The 23963-nt window shown below is 34.1% G+C and overlaps 1 protein-coding gene across 5 annotated transcripts in view; it reads right to left on the reverse strand.

The window, feature by feature from the left end:
- Positions 1 to 23963, reverse strand: part of GABA-B-R1 (gamma-aminobutyric acid type B receptor subunit 1) — a 418797-nt gene that overhangs the window by 101220 nt on the left and 293614 nt on the right. For all 5 annotated transcript variants that reach the window (XM_023161124.2, XM_074182810.1, XM_074182811.1 and 2 more), the window contains one exon: positions 7577 to 7784. In XM_023161124.2, coding sequence (XP_023016892.2) covers positions 7577 to 7784 — 208 coding nt within the window. The remainder of the gene's footprint in view (positions 1 to 7576; positions 7785 to 23963) is intronic.

The raw sequence follows: 23963 nt of genomic DNA on the forward strand, positions 1-23963 counted from the left end.
AAATTTGGCTATAAAGTAATATGCATCGATATAGAAAATAATAAATATTTCGAAAACGATCACCTCCAGCGTTGTTGAGGAAGTGTACCTTTTTCACTTGGAAAAGATGTGGGAATTATGTTTTGTCATGAAAAGTACCAAAAGTTCACTGTCAAAAAAGTTAGGGCAATTTGAAATAAATAATGACGGCGTACGCAGTGCCCTCTAGATGTTACATGAAAATTAATACAAAATTATGAATTCTCACGACAAAAAAACCCCGGGTACCGAATTTCGTGCAAATAACTTATTTTTTGCAAGAGTTATTTTCAAAAAGCGAACAAAAAGTTTCAAATTCAACACTCTGTATCTCCGAAAAAAAGCATTTTCGGACACAAGTTCAGATAGACTTTTTTTTCTCAAAATTGTCTCAGAAATACGTCAGTTTGACTATTTTAACTTACTTATGTTACACTCTGTATAAAGCAGGCCGAAATTCCGACGTGTGTAATTATCGTCCCATTTTTATTCTTAGCGCAATCCCTAATATTTTTGAGAGCATCATTTTCGATGACCTTACTTATGACTACCCCACAATCATACAGACCCAACAATTTGGATTTATATGCAAAAAGTCAGCTGAACTGGGTCTGATTACCAACGTTGCTTTTTGTCTGAAGCTGTGTCCAAGGGTTTGCAAGTTGACTCTGTGTACACTGATTTATCCAAAGATTTTGACGAAGTTAATCATGACCTATAGATCCATAAATTCTGTTCATATGGTGTTGATGGGCAAATATTACAGTGGCTCAAGAGCTATCTTTCGAAAAGAACGCAAATTGTTAAAGTTAATCATTACTTATACCATCGCAGTTACATCGGGTGTTCCACAAGGTTCACATTTCGAACCACTGTTGTTTAACCTCTTTATCAACGATCTAATCAGCTAATCTATGAAAGCGAAGCTTTGCTATTTGCCGACGATTTAAAATGTTTCAAAATAATTAAAAGTGAAGCTGATACATTGTGTCTACAAAACGATATAGATTGCCTATCCAACTGGTATTCGCAAAATGGTATGTGTTTGAATGCATCCGAATACCGAATTAATCGCTTTCACCAAACACATTACCCAATCACTTTCGAATATAGTATAAATAATAGGACTCCACATTCTGCTATTGAGTCTAGAGTGATACTAGACTCCACACTTAGCTATAAATCACAAATTTCCGCTGTAATTTGAAACTCTATGAAGATGCTTGGCTTTATGAAGAGAACCACCCGTGATTTCACCAACACCACTACTTCATTTGGTCTGGTTTGGTCCCCTCATTACGTTACACAAAAAGTGAAACTAGAGGTCGTACAGCACAATTTCCTACGATATATTGCCTTCAAGATGCGTGTAAACTATCACTATACTGCATTGGAAAGCATTTTGAACATACCTTCTCTTGAGGCTCGCAGGAAACATAGAGATTTAATACTTCTATTCAAAATTATTAATGGACTGAACATTATCACCAAGCTTCCCTCCAAAATAGCTCAACATTTCCCCAGTCGTTCAACTAGACATATACAAACTTGTTACATTTCTTTTCACAGATTCAATTATTCATATTAGTTTTATTTCCAAAACTCTTCGAATCTTCAATATATCAGTTTTCCGCTTTAAAAAACATATTCTTCACTTGTCCATCTAATACTGTCTGCTTGTGTTGTTGTATTGTGTCTAGTGTTACTCGCCTGTGGGAATTATATTAGTTCATATTGTTATACATTTTAATTTTTCCCAATTAATCTACTTGCTACCGTACTTTGATATTGTTTATTCTTATAATTTACTTTTACTCGCCTGTATTGCATCAAGTACTACATAGCACTGTGCTACTTATATCTGAATTAGGCTCACCCGTGTATATAAATAAATAAATAAATGAATGAATAACTGAATGAATTAATAAATAGATAGATAGATGGATAAATAAATAAATAAATGAATGAATAAATGAATGAAAATTATATTTGATACAGGTAGATGGTAGGTTATTGAAAGAGTTTCCGAGTATTATTCAATTTCCGGTCACTTGCGGTTTCAATGGAATTGGGTCTTGTAGACTGAAATGAAACGAACACTCTGTATATTCACACTTTCCACACTTTTGGATTTCTGAGACAATTTTGAATCAGACATACGAGGCTGATCTGTAAAGTTTCCGACGTAACACAAATACAAGACATTTTGTCAGATTTTTTTTTATTTTGCAACATAGTCTCCTTTTAGCTCTATCGCGATCGATATGGCGAGTGGAACGGACGTGTCTAGAGAGCTCCATTTGAATTCAAATAACAAATGTGTAAAGTGCAATAGAAAAGTGGCCAAAGGGGTCAATTGTGTAATTTGTTCCATCACATTACACCTCAAATGTGCTAACATTGACGAAAATTCACCTCCTTCGGAGTTTAAGTGCGAACAGTGCGATACACCAGACTCTGATTTCCATGATGCCATGGATGACGCAGCAGGTAAGCTGGACCCAAGGATATTCAAATATATCATAAAACAAAAGGATGATATGATAAATGAACTGAGAAACAAAATTTCAGTTTTAAACAACCATATCGAACTATTAAAAAAACTCACTAATCTAGACATACATCCAGTTGATAAGGTTTCTTTATTGAGTAAAAACGATAATGGAATGCCCACAAGAAAAAAACTTGAGTTGTCTGGTGGGCCACAGCCAGAGTCTAGTAAAGAAATTCCAACAAAAACTGAGAATTCCCGAGGTGAATCCTCAAAGGAAAAACAATTAATAACAAAGCCGCAATTATCAGCCGAGTTACTGAGGATTGAAAGTGAGCGGAAAATTAATGAAATCGTGAATTTATCCAAAGACACTGATACGAAAAATGTGAGTGATGAACGAGGATGGAAAATGGTGGAGAATAGAAACAAACGCAGAAAAAAAACAAATTATATACGGGAAAAACACGGAGCTCACGGTAAAAGGTGATCCAAAGTTTACAGCACTGCACGTCAGTGGAGTGGATAAGGAGACCACATTGGTCTAACTGACTACTCTGTTGAAAAATCACTTTCCAGAGGTAGAATGCGAGTCAATTGTACCGAAACTCTTCCTTCAAGGTGAATATTCACCATACCAACTATGATCTTGCAATGAATCCTAATATATGGCCAGCAGGAGCATGCATCAGCAAGTTTTTTTACCCAAAGCACGGGATGCAGGCAGTGAAGTAGTGATGTCTCCTCTGTCACGTGAAAATTGCATAAATACCGAAATGGGTATACTACATCTGAATATTCAATGTTTGTCTAATGAGATGGATGCGGTTTCACATTTTTTGAGCGAAAATGAGTTTTCTATTGTCTGCCTGAGTGAACACTGGCTCCAGGAAAATACCCTTTCCACTATAAGATTTGACCAATTTAATCTAGCAACGGAATATTGTAGAGAATACAATTTACACGAAGGTGTGGCAATTTTTGTGAGAACACACATTAAATTCAAACGCCTGAATTTAAATAAATATAATGTAGCATATCATGCTTAGTTTTGCGGAATATTATTAACTGAACTTAACATCGTTTTAATAACTCTATACAGATCATGTGCCCGTGGAGATGTTCATTTGTTCATGAGTAAACTTGAAGAGTTATTATCGGATCTATCAGACATATATAATCAAGTAATCGTTTCGGGCGATTTCAATATACACTTCGAAATCGATAACAGTATTTCGAGAGAAATTAGAAACCTTGCAACTTCTTTTGGGCTGGAAATAACTATAAAAGAGTACACCAGAATTGATCCGAAAACCGATACCACTTCTTGCATTGACAACATTCTTACAAATCTCGACTCTTCATTGTACGATGTTGGGATATTAGAGATATGTTTATCTGATCACCGAGGTCAATATATTAAAATTATTGCACCTTCCAATGTTAGTCCTGAAAAAATTTTATTTCGTCAAGTTACAACTCGTAACTTATCCAAATTCAAAGAATCAATCGAAAACTTGGATATGAATATATTTCATACACGTACTGACGTCGACATCTTATCGCAATATTTAAATAGTTCCTTATAATATCAAGTTACAAAAAATTTTCCAATAAGGAAAACAGCCAACAATAACTGCAAATCACCATTGAATTTTTTCAATCAGGAACTGAAAGAAATCCGAAACACATTGAATGCATTGAAAGTAATAAGTGATTCTAGTAATTCGACACAGGATAAAGAGATCTTCAAAGAATTCAAGAAATACTATAATTGCTCGCTTGAAGAAGCAAAACGTCTGAAATATGACACCTACATTCTTAATTCGAATAATAGGGCCAGGGATACATGGAAAATTATTAACCAAGAAAGAGGAAAAAAAAGTTCAAATACCCACCCATCACCTAATTTAAACGCAGAAGAGTTTGTTAGATACTTCTCTACTATTGCCAAAATACTAGTTTATCAACTGCCACAAACAACTCACTCAGCAAGAAACTATCTAAAATCAATACCTGCTAATACAAATTCATTCTTCTTAGCTCTAACCACACGCAACGAGGTCATAGAGGTAATAAATGACATGAAAAAATCGAATTGTTTCGATATTTATGAGCTGAATAGTGTGATGTTGAAAGAAATAGTGTATATTATCTCTGAACCCATTGCTATACTGTGCAATTTGTGTTTCAGTCAAGGATTTTTTCCTGATATTTTCAAAAAAAAGAAACTTATTCCAATTTTTAAAAAAGGTGACATTGATATGTTGGAAAATTATCGTCCAATATCGATTATTCCCATTATTGGCAATGTGATTGAAATCATAGATAAGAAAAGATTAATTGACTACTATGAAAAATTCAAATACTTGAATGAACATCAATATAGATTCAGGAAAAACCGCTCAACTATACATGCTGTGTCGAGATTGGTGAATGATGTTGTGGATGCTTTTGAAAAAAGGAAATTCACGGCATCTACCTTTTGTGACTTGAGCAAGGCATTTGATTGCATATCACATCAAGTTTTACTTGACAAACTTGAATACTATGGTGTAAGAGGAGTCACAAACACATTTTTCAAATCTTACCTCACAGGGCGTAGTCAAACAGTTCATCTGAACTCTGTACCCTCTTCATTTCGGGATATCACTTGTGGTGTACCTCAAGGATCGGTTCTAGGACCACTTCTGTTCATTATTTATATCAATGATATATTTGATCACCTTAAGTTTGTGAAGGGACTTTTATATGCAGATGATGCTGCATTTTATTTCTCGGACTCGAATCTTGTCAATTTGAAACAGAAGGAAGAAACCTTGATTGAAAAGATCGATGAATGGTTAATACCGAATGGTCTGACACAAAACCAATCAAAAACACAGAAATTGATTTTTTATTCCAATTTTTCATCTAACAGTAATCAGTCTGTGAAGCTACTAGGTATTACTTTAGACCAGTCACTTAAATGGTCCCATCATATTGATATTCTTTCGAAGAAGCTGGCTTGTCAACTCTTTCTCATGAGAAGACTGAAAAGATCTGTCAGCACAGATATACTCATGATTTCCTACTTTTCTCTTGTCCATAGCCACCTGACTTATGGAATTTTACTTTGGGGTAACTCTATCCATACTTCCAGGATTTTTGTGATGCAGAAACGTGCGGTCAGAATCATTGTAGGATTGGGTCCTAGAGATTCATGCAAATCTCATTTTATAAGATTAGGAATTATGACAGTTTCCTCTATATTTATATTTCAATGTTTATTAGAGATCCATAAAAATTGCCACACTTTTTCCACAAATAGTTCAAACCATAATTATAACACTAGGCATGGCGACCCTCTATTGAATAGGAGGTTTAGACTAGGAATATCAAAAAAAAATTCGCTCGATTTGGAAAAGAAACTAGGACCAGCAAACTTTAAAGCGACAATAAAAAATTTATTAATACAAAACTGTTTTTATTCGATTGACGAATATATGAGTACGCCAACTACTGAACTTTTGAAATGTGTATGTATATGTGTATATATGTGTGTGTGGGTATATTTATATGAATTTTTCAAGAACACGAGTGTGAATATGTTCCTATTTGACTTGCTACAAATATTTCATGTATATAACGTAGCCAATAAATATCTATCTATCTATCTATCTATACACTTCTCCAAGCGATGCTCCCAACTCTGTAACCTGTCCAAATAGTACTCGGCGTTTTTCTTTTCAAAATAATTGTTCACGAAGGTGATTGCCTCTTCATTTCATGAAAATCTCTGTTATTCGAGCACAAATTTCAAGCAATTTTCAAATGAGGGAACAAAAACAAGTCGATTGGGGCTAGATTTGGTGAGTAAGGCGGATGATCACCGCTGAGGTGTGAAACCAGAATTTTGTTTCTGTGGCCGTTTTCTGTTTGGACTATATTTTTTGTTTCGGGCGTATAATGGTGTATCCAAGTTTCTTCTATAGTAATGAATTGGCGCTGAAAATTAGATTTACTGCGCCTAAACTGCACTAACAGAGCGTTGGAAATGTTCATTCGACACGTTTTTGGTCTAATGTGAGCAAACGCGGCACCCAACGCGTGGACAGCTTTTTCGTGCCTAAATGTTGATCTAATATGTAACACACACGTTTTTTTGATATGTTCATAAGTTCTGCTATCTCTCCCACTTTGATACGACGATCGTCTAGCACTAGGATATAGGATAACTATAACACTAGAGGAAAACAGTTGTTACTACCAGTACGCCATCGTACTGCCCTCTTTCACAAACGTTATGAAGTGAATGGATGCAATTTTTTTGATATTTCACCCGAGACTGTGAAAAATTGTAAAACACATATATGTGTTTGAAAAAAATGACAAAACAACTCATATTACAAGAAAAATTGTTACACTTTTGAAGAATTCCTCAACTAGATCTTGAAGTTTTTTTTTTAATCTGTGCGACTGTTTATCAATCATTTATTTATTACTTATTGTGTATATACAGCTATTGACGCCCATTGACGTCTTTCACAATAATTTTGTCATAGTGTACATTAAACCCATTTGTATCATTGTGTACAACCTTATTGATTGAAATAAACTGGTATTATTATTATTATTATTTGTCGATTCCATAGGTGACTTCTTCTTAAGGAGAGATGTCATCACCTTTATTCGCAAAAGCTAATTATAATAATTCATTTGCGATTGGATTAACGACTGCAACAAAATAAACCAACCAAACCAAATTAACATGTTAACGAATCAATACATTAAATGAACAAAAAATCATCAGTGATGCCCTGGATTATTCAACAGTAAAATATCCGAATTCATTAGATTTTTCACAATAGTCAAAGTACATTTCTGCTTTCAAAGACACATTTCAATTTTGATCAGTTATTGGACGACTTACATATCTCCTGAAAATGGGGAGTTTCAGGTACATGGTTGTTGAGAAGTGATCGTCATAATATCAGATTTATTCATTCTATAAAATTATCTATGTTCTTTCATACGTGCCCCAAATGTTCTTCCAGTTTGACCTATGTAAAAAGAATGTCTACTCACCCGCCTCTGTGCACCGCCGCTCTAGATCTTCGACCGTAGATATGAAAACTTCCTCCGCCTGTTGAAGAATTGCCACCCTGGACCAGCCGAACTTTTTCATTAATTTTATTCTTGTCGGGTTGTGCACCGTGGCCGAGGGGTGGGTACGGAAGAGGGTCGGAAAGCGGTTTCGGTCGGAAAGGGCGGGCGAACTCGCTCCGTAACAGAGCTGAAAATGAAAATTAGAGTGAAGATAAGTTCACTTTATACGGATTGCGGTGATGATGTAACTTGGCTACACATTCACCGGATCCATGGAAACTTCAGCGTCAAGAATTATATAATGATAACGGGGATATGATGTTCGTTAGCGCGATTCTAGAATAATATCATATTATTTGCTAAAATAGGTGGACTGTTCAAAAAATATTGTGAATATTTTTGCGGGAATTTTTGGAATTTTTTTATGTTGGTACAATCGTTTTGAACATATGTTCAAAGTTTCAGCTATCAACGTTTTAAATTTGTTGGTGAGAGGCATGAAAATTATCTGCAATCGAAAAAAGGGGATCAAATAATTTGAATCAAATTTTGTGAGAAAAATGTAATGGAGTACTTGAAATGTTAACAGTGGCATACGGTGATTTTACTCTGAGTCATAAAAATGTTTAACATGTGGTACAAGCTTATGCGATGTTATATGATATTTTTGGTATCTATGTCCGTCGGTATAAAAACACAAGAAAAATATTTCCCAGCTGGTACACGCAGGACATTATTTTCTGTTTGAAATTGAAATGGTATTATTTATCACGGGCGATATAAATATAAATATTTTAGAAGAAGATCAAGTGGCAGCGGAATATTTGAATACACTTTATGAGTTTGATTTCATGTCGTACATTAATAACGTGACAAGACCAAAAAGCGGAACATGCTTAGATCATTTCTTTATCAAATCAAAATCAGAAAACACTAATATTAATTCATACGTGATGAAAACAAACATAACAGATCATTACACTATCATGGCAAAAATACAAATGAATAAAGATTTTCAGCAAAACCACTCTAAACTAATGATAAAATGTATCAACTATCCAGGTTTGAGAAGAGACTTACATGACTTCGATTGGAACCAGTTGGTGTCGATTGATAACATAGACGATGCAACAGTATTCTTTCTCGATGTGTTGAAGGACAAAATTGAGGATAATACAAAACATAAAAAAATCAAACACAAATTCATTAAAAGAAAAGTTTGGATAACCGACGGCATAATACGGTCCATTATCGAAAGGGATAGACTATTTAGAAAGTACCGAAATAACATGTCTGACACAGTTTCCAAAGAAGAATATTTGAATTACAGGAATACACTGAATAGTTTGATTAAAAGCAGGAAAAAGAGTTATTACAGACAAAAAATTGAAAATAATAAAAATAGTAGTCAAGCATTATGGAACACAATAAAAACATTGAATAAAAATCAAAATAATAAAGGAATAGATCAAATCATTGATGAAAACGGACATCTCACTGTTGATAAGGAAGAAATTTCTGACATTTTCAACAATTATTACATCAATGTCGGTGAAAATCTGGCTAGGCAGGTAATATTTCCAGAAAATCCTCCTCTGAGTAGATATTCTTCCCGTCATTCTATGTTTTTTCATCCAACAGATGAAAATGAAGTAATAAATCTCATCGATTCCCTCAAATCCAACAAAGCACCAGGAATTGATGGAATCAAATCAGAAACACTGAAGGAAATCAAAAATGAAATCGCAAGTCCGCTGACACAACTTATAAATAAAGTATTAATAGAGGGTCATTTTCCATCAATTTTCAAAGACAGCATTGTCCAGCCTCTCTTTAAGAAAGGCTGTAAAAAGAACCCAGGTAACTATCGCCCAATTTCTCTTATTAGTAATTTAGCAAAAATACTAGAAAAAGTCATAAAAATAAGAATGATGAAGTATATAGAAAAATATGATTTTATTTCAAATAGACAATTTGGGTTCCGAGATGGCAAATCTACGGAAGATGCAATCCACTTAGTTACAACCAAAATCTATGAAGAGTTGGATAAAGGCCATCCATCCCTATGTGTTTTTTTAGATCTTGCAAAAGCTTTCGACACGGTCAATCATACGCAGTTGTTAGAAGTATTGCAAGATCTAGGATTTAGAGGAAAATCTTTTGAATTACTGAAAACTTACCTTCTAAATAGAAAACAATGTGTTAGAATAAACGAAACATTGAGTAAAAAATTAAAAATAAGATGTGGAGTACCACAAGGAACCGTACTCGGTCCAATACTTTTTATAATTTACATAAACTCTATACTCACCTTCAATAGCTTAGGTACGGTTTCCAGTTTCGCAGACGACACTGTCGTTATGTATGAGGATGATACTTGGGACGGGTTGAAAGAAAAAGCAGAAAAAGATATGGCAAATTTAATTAAATGTTTTGGACAAAAAGTACTTTCAATAAACTATGAAAAAACCTGTTTCGTTCCATTTTCTTGTTACGTCAGTGGCCTCCCGGACTACGATAAGTTACAAATTGATATAAGCTCGGATGAAACTATTACGATTAAAAGAGCCAATAATGCGAAATATCTGGGCATAATAGTGGATTGTCATCTTAGATGGGATAAACACCTGGTGCAAGTCTGTAAAACTCTACGTTCTCTCCTATACAGGTTCAAATTCTTTCAGCAAATACTGGATTTCAAATATCTCAAAATTCTTTATCAATCATTAGTGGAAACACGACTTACTTACGGTATTCTAGCTTGGGGGGCAGCAACGAATGCTCACTTGCAGAATCTTGAAGTAATACAAAAAAGATTTTTGAAAATTATATCATCCAAACCAATGAGGTATTCCTCCGACCTACTATTTGCAGAAACGGAAGTCTTTGATTTGCGTCAGCTTTATTACTATAAAATTGTGATAAGACAATTCAAAAACAGATTTAATCTCCCACTCATCAGCCATAACTACCAAACTCGTCTGAAAGCGAATAATTCTCTGAAAACGAAACCAGTCAGAAAGAAAATAGGACAGAGAAATCATTCTTTTTTATCTAGTGAATTTTATAACTTTTTGCCGACGGAAAACAAAGAAGTCTCAAACATATACTCCTTCAAAAAAAAGACTAAACATTATATTCTTTCTTTAGAACGTAAGGCTATCCATTCATTGTTTGAATATTAGAATATTCCATATATTTTATTTTGTTGATTATTGATGTTCGTTACCTATGTTATGATATTTATGTTTCAATAATTGTGTGTAAGGCTCATTAGCCTAATTTTATTAAATTGACTACAATTTTATTATGTCACAAACATTTTAGTGAATTATACATGATTTTATACATATAACTCTCATATAGAAATGCAACTGAGCCCTATTTTGAAGTGTACTAATTATTGTCAATATTTGGAATAAGTAAATCACCCACGCACAGGCACTGCCTTAGTGGATACTTGTTTATTCGAAATATCTCTGAATGAAAGTGCACTATTATTATATTATTGTATTTTATTTTAAGAAACTTATTATTATTTTGAGAATTTATTGAGAATAAACTTATTATTATTATTATTATTATTATTATTATATCACCCTATAAAAAACTGGCAATGGCAGATTTTTTCAAGATTTCTCTCAAATGAAAGTAGCTTATGAATACTACCAATATTCTGTTGAATCGAACGTTCGAAATAATCCCAAAAGCTTCTGGAATTTCGTTAAATGCAAAAAAGGATCTTCCTGAATACACAATAGATTGTTTGAAGGTGGTTGCCAATGTTTCGTGGTGTATTTCATCAGTTCGGGCTTCCATTGTCTAGTATAATATAAATTGATTTAAAATCCCTAAAAACAATTAGAAGATTAACCGAAAATAACAATTTCAATAAACAAAAAACTGAAATTACAAAGAAAATTACAAAGCTGAAAATGAAAAAAAAAATTAAATATTATTAACAAAAAAATGAAAAATCAAAATTAAAACTTATCACTCGAAGACGATTGTGGATACTAACAATCAAAACGTCGTGACATAACTTGGTTTGGAATTTTTTAATTTTTATTTTTTATTTATTCGTTAATATTCTTTTTAATTTTTTTTTATTTTCAGTTTTTATTATTATTTTAATTTTTTATTTTTTAGTTGTTGCTTGTATGTTATTTCTTTGTAATTTCAGTTTTTTATTATTTTATTATAAAATTTTTATTTTCGGTTAATTTTTTCAATTTTTTTTCAGAAGTTTAAGATCAATTTATATTATATTAGACAATGGAAGTCCGAACTGATGACATACACACAATAGACACCATCCTAGATGCCCCTCAAGACATAGTAAACGATTTTTCTGCGGTCTTTAGCAGCGTTTTTTTCCACCATACAGATCTTGAGTCCAACAATGATTTTATGACAGGAGAAAATATTTTCATAACACCTTTCACAGAGGAACAAATGATACTTTCACTCAGGAAGTTACCCAAAAAATTGACTCCTGCATATGATATTATTCCCAGCTTCCTAGTGAGGGACTGTGCTCAGGTTTTTGCTTGTCCATTGTCAAAAATATTCAACACAGTTCTGAGCAAATCTCATTTTTCTGAACGATGGTAATAATAAAAAATCTGACCAATTGTTAAATCTGGAAACCCAGAGAATGTTGAGAACTATAGACCAAAATCTATTCTGTGTAACGTTCTGGCAAAACAATCCACTGTATCGAATCTCTGCAGTATCAAGCAGTTTTTGATAGATGTAATGGACAAAAAAGGGCAAGTTGACGTTATATACACGAATTTTGCAAAGGCTTTCGACAGAATTGGTCACTTCATCTTACTAGATAAAATAGCTCAAATGGGTTAAAATCACTCACTTACTCAACTTTTACTCTTGTATTTCGATTTTTCATAATGGGTTCTACGTTATCATCATGCGGTGTGCCACAAGGCTCCAACCTGTGACCCCTGCTTTCCCTCATGTTCATAAATGATCTCATTTCCGAGCTTTCATGTAGTAACTTACTTTTTGCAGAGATCTTTTCATCTATCACAAGTTGAGAGAGCTGCTCCTACCTCCAGTCTCAATTAGACCTAATAGATATCTGATGTCAAATAAATAAATTGGCAATGAATGTTGAAAGGGGGAAAGTTAGCTCTTTTACACGTAATGCCAATATTATTGAGTATTTTTATACTTTCGAGGATAAAATACTCCATCGCGAAGAAGCTGTCAAAGATCTAGGGGTGACGTTCGACAGCAGGTTGACATCTGTTGACCACACCAATACTGTCGCGGCATAAGCTAGAAAAATGCTTGGCTTTGTTCTGTGCAACTGTAAATCATTCACCAATATTACCGCCTTAACCATACTTTATACATTTCTCATTCGATCTAAGTTAGAGTATGCTATATCTTCTCAATAATGTACATAAGGAAATCTTGGAAAATGTGCAGAAACATTTTGTAAAGTTTTCTGCATTTAGAAGTGATGGCGTGTACCCTGCTAAGGAACTGACCACTCCACACTACTTCAAAGATTCGGTTATACAAAATTTTGGTTTGTTTCATTGATACACCCTTGTTACCAGAACGAGATAACTTCAACATACCACAAGCTACTACACGTCGACAGATCATTTTCTATACCCTTTTCACTAGATCCAACATTGGAAAAGTGTCTCCTATAAGTATGATGTGAGAAAATTATAATACCCACTGCAGTCAATGCGATATCAATTTCGATCCACTGAAGACCATATTATTCCGAATTGAACAAACCAGCATCTAGATTACTGTCTTCATTCCGTATTAGTTACAAATAATAAATGATTAACATGTCATCTCTTTCCTTAATTCGATCATATATTATGTGAATTTCTTTCTTAGTTTATCAAATCCTTAATATGTCAACTTTTGTTATATATTTAGCTTAACTAGGCTTTATTTGTACTTCATGATTATATTATATAATTGTCCTGTAAATGGTTTCATCTGTTGGGCAATGAATTTTGTTTTTATTTTCCTTTCTTGTCACAGAAGAAGAAGTGAATAACGATGTCCGCCCTGGACGCCCTAGCACATCAACAACCGATGGAAATATTGATAAATTGAAGAACATTGTTATAGAGAATCGTCAAGTCACTATTAGAGAAGTTGCTGAGTATATTGACGTATCGGTTAGGTCATGCTATGCAATTTTTTCGTACATTTTTGGGACGAAGGGTGTGACAGCGAAGTTCTTTCCAAAATTGCTGAATTTTGACGAATGAAACGGTCGCATGAGCATTGCTCAGGAATTATTAAATGACGTCAACTGCCATTCGAACTTCCATTGTCTGATATTATATAAAATGATTTGAAATCCCTGAAAGAACTAAAAAAGAAGAATTAGAAATGAATAGGTGAAAATTACAACTATATTAAGCAAGCAAAAAAAAAACCAAAATGAAATAATAGTGAAATAAAATACAAGTAAAAATAGAACAAAAATTAAAAATTAAGAGATTGCAAGACAAGTTACTTCACGACGTTTCGATTGGGACTGCCAATGGGATCGCCACTTTCACCAGTCATATATATGGAGTGGTTTGAAACTCTGGCCATTGAAGAAGCTCACAAGAAACCTCGTGTCTGATTGAGATACATTGACGACACCTTCATAATATGGAAACATGGGAATACTGAACCAGAGCCTTCTTGAAACACATCAACAGCGGAATATGAAGAAGGAAGGCCACAACGAATTGCTATTCTTAGACGCATTGGTGAAGAGGACCGACACTAAGTGGAAACATCTGTATACCGAAAACCCACTCACACATAACAGTATCTGAACCACGAATCCAACCACCATCAGTCGACTGAACGAGAAATCATTAAGACTCTATTAGACCGTGCTTTCGGGCTCTGTATTACGAAGGAAGGTCTCGAAAAGGAACTAGACATCATCAAAAATGATCTTCAACGGAATGGCTACTCCAAAGCGATGGTAGAATATACTTTGGCTGAAAGACAGCAGGAGCCTACATCAGAGGACTATCGGAAAGGATGACAAGAATTGGTTCCAAGTACAGCATTAATAACCTGCTTCAGATCCGGAAACACTATCCGTAGCAGCCTCACGAAAACCAGGCCACCAAACGCGGACTGAGATTCCAAGAATTGCATTTACTGGATACCCTGTGAGTGCGGAAAATCCTATATCAATGAAACTCAGAGGCCATTGAATGTTTGCATTGCCGAATGCAAGAAACACACCCAGCGAGGGAAAACCAGCAAATCAGGAATAGCATAGCATGTTTGGACCCATCAACATATCATCGGGTGGTGCCAAGCTGAGATCATACACAGGGAGGAACATTGGTTTAGGAGGAATTTCAAAGAAGCCGCAAACATGTTGTCCAACAATGTATTCAGCCAAGCTAGCGTAGAGATACGGAGCAATCAGTCCAGTCATCACCAGAAGACGATTGTGAATACTAACAATCGAAACGTCGTGGAGTAACTTGGCTTGGAATCTCTTGATCGATTGTTCTATTTTTTCATTTCAGGTATAGTTGTTATTTTCAGCTATTCATTTGTAATTATTCTTTTTTAGTTCTTTCAGGGATTTTAAATCATTTTATATATTATCAGACAATGGAAGTCCGAACTAATGAAATTTTGCTTAGTGTTTTTTTGGATAACATGGCGTAGTGCATCAGGAGTTCTTGCCACATAGTCGTACGATCAATGAGGAGCATTATCTTGAAGTTTTGCGCCGCTTGTGAGATGCAAGATACCGTCCGGCATTGTAGAGAAACAAATCTTGACTTTTGCATTACGATATTGTACCTGGTCACTTATGATTTCTCATTCGTAATTTTCTAGCTAAAAACAACACCGTGATCATGCCTCAGCCACCGTGATCACCAAAATTAACCCCTTGCTACTTTTTCTGTTCCCAAGTTCCAAGGGACCCATAAAAGGATGGCCTTTTGCGACGATTAGGGAGGTAAAAATCGAATCGCTGAGAGAGTTCAAGGATATACCAAAAACTGAATATGATTTTGGCGTTGAGGGTAAGATGAACTCTGTATCAAATTTCATTGAAACTTGGTGGAGAAGCAGAATTCGAAGATAGAGCTCACTTTCACCTTCGAAGACCGGATTATTATCCTTCACAGATAGAAAAAGAAGACCTTTGAGTAATATATAACTTTGAGTTGAAGAGGAAACAAATTTTACAACTGTATTTCACACATATGAATATCGTTCGCCCAACAGTTGTTAAGGGTGACGTTACTGAAACATAATAGGAAATAGTTTAACCAACTTGAATTTCTGAAATGAACGTTCAATATTAATTAAAAATTATCACCACTTCGTTACTCATAAGCAACAGTAAGTACCGACGAGGTAGTCATATATTAATTAGCGCGAAGCTTGACTCCTGCTTATGAGTATATTTCGCAGTATTAAATTGCAAGTAATGAATACACGTGTAAGATTTAATTCCGGGAAGTCAATATACCTGGAATACAAATTTCATTTCCTGGAATAACCTCTTTGATGATATTAAAGCTCATAATTACAATTTGTGGGAAATTATATAAATGATGAGTTGCTCATTCACCTAGTTTTCACGCTTTATATAAGTAACGTCTTACTTGTAAGTAAGAGTTGAAAAATGAATTATTTGACGCTTTTCGTACTTCATCTTGATTCATTTTGATTCTGAAATGTTTGTGAAGTCATTGAAGAAAATTCATTCATGATACGAGTGTATTGTACCGGAGCTACATCAATGACCTAAAAGAAAAAACATCCTACAAAAAATTAATTTTTGAGAAAAAAAGTTTTTGGCTTTCTACTACTCCATCTTGAAAAAAAAATGGGAATCTTCCAAAGGAAGGAAGGAAGACATTAATTTGAAAATAAGTAACTATACATGGATGTGTAGATCATGCAAAGAAGCAACTTTCAGACACAAACTGAAAAATAGCCCTCCTGAAACAGCTACTTTCATATAAACATTGAATTTTTTGAGTATTTCAATATAAAATTCTACAAAAAGGATTTGAAGCTTTATATCTTCTATTAATTATCTGCGAGCGCTTTCGACAGTTGGTAGTACTGTCATCTTCTAGGCACTCCTCAAACTGAACTAGAAGATGACAGTACTACCAACTGTCGAAAGCGCTCGCAGATAATTAATAGAAGATATAAAGCTTCAAATCCTTTTTGTAGAATTTAATATTGAAATACTCAAAAAAACAAAGAAAGGAAAATTAGTTGCATAAAAAAAAACATTGAATTATACGAAAGAAAAAAAATCTTTCTGAACAAATACTTTTATATGAACACTGAATTATACAGAAGATACTTTTCTCTACTCAGTTAGTATTCCAAACATTCATTCACAGGAGTTCTACTTCAAACGAATGGTAACAAATTGCACTTACATGGAAGACACTTGCCTTAGGGCTCTTCAGTACCAATATTGATAACATTATAGAAAATACACACAATTCATTTAAGAGTTACGATTTTTTTATGTTACGGAATGAGTTTGATCTACTCATGACATCGATGACATCGTAATGATATTCATCCACCTATTTGATTAAATCCCAGCCAAGAGAAATCTCATTTCAATTGAAGGGGTTATATTTTTAGGAGTGATTGATTTTTGGGAAAGGAAGTTTTTGGCCTTCTACTACTCCATCTTGATACAAAAAAATGTGGGAATATTCCAAAGAAAGGAAGGAAGTAATTAATTTGAAAATAAGTAACTAAACATGGATGTTTAGATCATGCAAAGAAGCAACTTTCAGACACAAACTAAAAGAAAGCCCTCCTGAAACAGCTACTTTCATATAAACATTGGATTACAGAAGGGCTTTCTTTCATTTTGTGTCTGAAAGTTGCTTCTTTGCATGATCTACACATCCATATATAGTTACTTATTTTCAAATAATTACTTTCATCTTTTTTTGGAAGATTTCCACATTTTTTTTATTGAGATGGAGTGGTAAAAAGTCAAAAACTTTTTTACAAAAATTAATCCCTCCTAAAAATATAACCCCTTCAATTCAAATAAGATTCCTCTTGGCTGGGATGTAATCAAATAGTGCCTTACGGCGAAACATCGGTCTCTACCAGTGAGGATGACAGTGTTCCATGTAAGTGCAATTTGTTACCATTCATTTAAAGTAGAACTCCTGTGAATGATTTTCATCTCATAACAAATGTTTGGAATACAAACTGAGTAGAGAAAAGTATCTTCTGTTTAATTCAGTGTTCATATAAAAGTATTTGTTCCCAAAGATTTTTTCTTTCGTGTAATTTAATGTTTATATAAAAGTAGCTGTTTCAGGAGGGCTTTCTTTTAGTTTGTGTCTGAAAATTGCTTCTTTGCATGATCTACACATCCATATATAGTAACTTATTTTCAAATTAATTACTTCCTTCCTTTCTTTGGAAGGTTCTCACATTTTTTTTATCAAGATGGAGTAGTAAAAAGCCAAAAACTTCCTTTCCCAAAAATTAATCACTCCTGAAAATATAACCCCTTCAAAAAATTTATCTTCAAATATCGAGTTGGAAATCAACAAAACTCAAGATTCTGGAAAATATACAACATTCTTATGAAGAGTTTATCTCGAAGCTAATTATTGTATATTTTCTTTTAAAATTTGAATACATGGAGAAGCAGAAAGCCGAACCATTTTTTCCCAAAATGATTTCAACATTGTCTGGCAACAGGGAATGGCAAGGAATGATTTTGACAATTGATAACAGAGATTTATATTCATGTGATGTGATATACAGGTACAAAGTGGGCCAAATTGGACACTAAAAGAAAACTCCTGTTTTCAAACTAAATAAAGGAAAACTGATGGTTGTGTCTCGAAATCAAATTTTATGACAAACTCAATGGCGAAAATTGCATATCGATATCCATCATCGTTTCTGAGTTACAGCATGTTTTTCGAAAATTTCCAAAAAGTTGCTGTAACTTTTTTCCGTTAAAATTTTTTGTTTCGATTAAAACATTGCCGTGAAACAATTCAACAATAATGTTGTGGAAAACTCAAACTACCAAATGCGATATCAATTGTTATTAATGGAAAAGCATTTTTGAATGAGACACCCTGTATAGTCCTGCGTATTTTAATAAAGCTCAAAATTGCCTTTTCAACAAAAGTAGCACGCTTGATATTTTGCTAGAGTTATCCTTGAATATCAAAGCTTTTAGATTTTTTCATGTAGATTTTGAAACGCACACTTTGATCAAGCAGTCTTTGGACGACGCGGCGATGAAACAGAAAGAAATTGTTTAGTAGTAGCTCAAATGTTGAGAAAACTTTTCATTGCACTAATTGAAACGCATAATTTAGAAAAAATCGATAACAATTTATACTATATTTACTACTGATAAATCAAATAAATCACAATAATAATAGTGATAAAGAATAAACAATGAAATATATTTTCCCAGAGAAGGTGTTCGAAATGTCTACCAGCCTCTCCTACACACAAAAGACACCTTTTCTGAACGTTAATTAGTTCAATAGTAGGGAGAGAGGCAAAACTTTGCGACACTGCCACTTCCAATTCCTATCTACAATTGGTTGGCAATTTGAAAATGGGATCTATCAACCTTTCCCAGAGCCCAAGGTTCATAGGCGTTAGGTCCGGTTACTTGGCCGGCCAACGGTTGGGTCCTTGGTTGGCTATCCAATTTTTATCAAAATTTGCAGCCAAAAAATTGGTGACAATTGCAGTATTTTCAGGTGAAGCCTCGTCTTGTTGGAAATATATTTTTCAGAGCTTCATTAGTGGCAATTCATCAACAAAGAGTTCAATATTTTGCCTTAAAATTTTTAAATACCTATGAGATGTGAGAGTGCCATTATAAATGAACAGGTCGATAATTATACCTCTGAGAATACCTGCCCACATAATTCTCATACTTCAATTTCGAATGTCTTCGATAATTGAACAAAAATCATATCGTCCAAAGCCCACTTGATTAAAGTGTGCGTTTCAAAGTCTATATGAAAAAACCTAAAAGCTCTGTATTTCAAAGATCACTCTAGCAGAGCAGCAAGTGTGCTAAATTTTTGAAATTGTAATTTCAAATTCTGTCAAAATGTGCAGGAATATACAGAGTCTTGGTCTTCCACCAATGATTATTGATATCTCATTTGAAAAAATTAGTCAGCAATTTTTTGAAAATGCACATTTTCCATTGCCTTTATAACATGATTTTCTTGCAAAAAATCAAACAAAATGTTTTGTACATTGGTTTTGATTCTTTTCATCAAAACCACTCATTTGGAGTCCCTCAGGGATCAACTCTAGGACCACTTCTATTTCGGATGTTAACTACAGGTACAACAACGACAAAAATATTTGCCCTCCTGATGCAATTTTCAGGTAAGGGAACGAATAAAAATCGCTTGGGGCTAGGTCTGGTGAGTAAGGCGGATGATAATTCGTGGATTTCCGCCATGACAATAGCTGAGGTGTGAGACGGTGCGAAAATTGATGAATATCAGCGTTTTTCGGATACCTTGATGATCACCAAAAAGTTAATTCCATTTAATTTTCATTATGGCACTCAAAAATAATATGTATTCGATTCTTAGTAGAAATTTTCACACCATAGCTCAACCAACTGTGTTTTATTACAATCACATTTTCACATTTTCCTCATCCAGTGGAAAATAACTATCATGTTTTTTTTATAGAATGGAAAAAATGCCTCCAAGTGTTGAATGTATTCATAAAGTATACCTAAATCGACTAGACGTATGACACAGTGTCGTCAGTTCACGAATATTGATTCGAAGTTCAAACCTCTCCTTAGAGACCCGCATATAAAATGAACTTATAAAGTTTTCATCCTCTTCAAACATTGATTCGATAAATAGGACCGATTTCTTTCAATACTCCCTGAGCTGCATTCAAGTTGACCTCTCGAAAACACTATAGTGAACAACTCAAGTCCCGATATGTGAAAACTGCTTTTGTTCTCTTGAAGACAAAGTATATCATGAAGGATGCCGTACTTTGAAAAGGGATGAAAAGCCAAGAACATTACGGCGATCGATTTGAACGGAAATAAAAGGCGTTAGGCGGAGATTGGATAAAACGAGATAAAATGAAATAGTTATTTGTTCAAACAGCCAAATGAGGCACAACTAGCTCTCTTCCGATGCTAGCATTGAATGACAATAAAACTAGCCGAAGCATTAGATCTGTTTCTCTGCTGCAATGAACAAAACATTTTTTCTTCGATTTTTTGTACAGTGTGTTGGAAAACTCCAAATGGAATTTTTCATATAACGGATACAACTCATTATACATAATATTCATTCTAATCGAATAATCACTAATTTCAAACACTTAAATCGTACTATGTGATAATTATTATTATTGGTGGATAAATGTGTACCCAGTGAAAGTTATAGATAGGTATGTATGACGTTGACATGGTTGTTCAATTACATAACCGAGTTCAAATCACATTACCAGTTTTTTGCTAAGAAAAGTCTGGGTAGTTATGTACATTTTCCGATTTGTTTACCTGAGAATCGTCATTTTTCATTCGTTTATCATGAGAGTAAATTGTTGGGGGAAGAGATCAATTAGTGTATAGAGCTCCTTACAACATATTTCAATTTTCTGGTGGCAAGTGAAGAAGAAATGATAACTTCTTCCGAAATCGGAGATTTGGCAAAATACGTAGATTATAATTTCTTACCTACCAAATCTAGAAAACTGTATTAATGCCTCGACCAGATATTTTTCTCGAGAGAATTTATCTGGTTGAAGCTGGGATGATTCTGCAACCGTGTTAGAAATCACATGTTAAAAGGTAAGACCTCGTTAGTCCTTAGCTCGCACAAGTTTCTGTGAGTTGTCGTTCTTATGGGGGCGAAAGCTGATCAACGGAAAAACAGATTTTAAAACAGAAACAGATTTTTTTAAATGATTCTGTAGATTTTTCTAAATATTTTATCATGACAAAAAATCCCGAATACTACTGCACAAAATTGGACTTTTGACAAGTATTTTATTCAAACTCAATGTTGGTGAGAGGGCACAGCTTATTGAGAGTTCTCTGGACACTAGCAAAACCTTCATTTACTGACTCAAAGAACAGGTGAACTACCCATTGAAAAATGAGAAAAAGCATCAGACCATAGGTCTGCAAGTTCCAAAGCAAAGAATATATAGAGACACAGATGAACTGCAGAAGCTTCAGCATCTATGTTTACTCATAATTACATAAGGTTCTCTAAAGTCTACACCTACACAAAGAAAAGTTTTGAGTTTACTGACTCAAAGTGCAGGTGAATTACCCATTGGATAATGAGGAATTGAACTTCTTATGTCTCTTTAACACATGTATTTGTAACTAACTTACTGCAGTTTCGTACTATAAGAACATCTATGGATAGCAACAAATATCCACTCCCAAACAGTTCTTTCTTTTGTTAATGTGTCACCCTACCAGGAGCATCTGAACAATCAGTTTTAGTCATCGCCTGCTGATGCGAAGTTGGTTAACAAAAAGCTCAACAAAACGTGATCTGATTGTGGTGTGTAGGAAACGTATTTCGGTCTGAAATGGGGTAATTTCTGTATATGATTCAGGTCAATTATAACATCTAATACAAAATGTAATGTAACGTAACAGATCATGCTATTAGAGCAATGCTATCAGAGTCAAGACAGCTGTGTTCTGTTTCCAAGGAACTGCATTCAGAATATCGAAGAGATACTGGCGACCTGAAGTACGGATCTCAACCCCATTTGGAATGTATGGGATGCAGGAGGCAAAAACCAGCAGAAGCACCATCCTTCATCAGCTCACTTCATCTGCTAAAGAGTCCAAATTGGTCGGTGAAATATGCGTCGAGAAGAGTGTTGCATTTCTGGTGTTGGGGAAAAGTGCTTGTTAGGGATCCATTATACGTTACAGGTAATCTTTCGATAGTTTCAGGCTTTCAAGGAGTCAGAAGAAAGTCCTGTTATGAATTGATAAATAATGAAAACATAATATAGGTGAATGGAAATAGCAGTTCCAAGAACTCTCTCATACTTACGAGGAATATGAAAATAATAATAATAATAAATGGGCTTTATTCATTGACATACATTGTTTATAAAGTAGACAAAACGTAGAAAGGATACAAGAAAGGAAAAAATATTAACATTTATACCAAGATATTAAAAGTTAGTTGGGAAGTGTGAAATAGTAACGTTATGATCATGGAAATATATTGATAAATTGATGTTAGAAGTTTATATTCTTTGAAGAATGAAGATCATATTGATACAATTGTATAAAACATATATCAAGCACGGATAAGTGAAATCCGTTAACGTAGAATCGTATGCTGATAGTATACAGTACTTTTCAGTACTGTATACCTTTAATAACTTTTGTAATACTGGTATTTAGGAAAAATCCAAAAACACGTCAATTTATGTTGGAAGGGGCAAGCATTATGGCTTATTTAAACTTACTGGAAAAGCCACCCCCTCACCCTTTTTTTTTAATTACTTCTCATATTTTTTATGTAAAATTTGGATACTCCTCTTTGAGCTGATTTCAAAAATGTATAATACTTGTGGGTTAAAGTGGTTAGTTTATGAGATAAACAATGTTTCTTTTAATATCACAAATTTTACTTATTTTTTAATTTCACCTTATTTACCTGTAATAAAATGGGTTGTACAACAGTTCAAACTCTTTAATCTTTTTAACTGTGCTATTTATTATGAAGTTACAATGAGTGTTCAAAATGAGTACCATTCACTTCCATACAATGGTATAATCTATTCTGAAATGCCTCTCTGACATTGCTTAATACGGCTGGATTTAATTGTCGACATTCATTTTCTATCCTCTCTCGTAAATCATCCAGAGATTCTGGTTGGGTAGCATAAACTTTTGTTTTTAAATACCCCCATAAAAAGAAGTCTAGGGGTGTTAAATCCGGTGACCTAGGTGGCCACTCCATCATCTGCCCTCTTCTACTTCTTCTTCGGGGAATGTTTCGTTTAAAAATTGTCGGACAGGCATAGCATAGTGTGGGGGAGCTCCGTCTTGTTGAAATACCAGTAAATCTTCGGAAAGGTTATCATTATTTTCTATTATTGTTGTAATACGTGGGTCAACCCCTTCCCTGAGTAACTCAAGATATGATTCACCATTTAAATTTCCGTTGATGAAGAAAGGTCCGACAATGTGGTCACCTAGGATACCACACCAAACGTTCAACTTTTGGGGATGTTGTGTATGGAATTCACGCATAATATGTGGATAACTTTCAGCCCAATATATACAATTATGCCTATTTACTAA

The sequence above is a fragment of the Leptinotarsa decemlineata genome, unplaced genomic scaffold (genome assembly GCF_025532065.1).
Source record: "Leptinotarsa decemlineata unplaced genomic scaffold, Ldec_3_MD MMD2_tig00026328_RagTag_RagTag, whole genome shotgun sequence".
NCBI classification, from domain to species: Eukaryota; Metazoa; Arthropoda; class Insecta; order Coleoptera; family Chrysomelidae; genus Leptinotarsa; species Leptinotarsa decemlineata.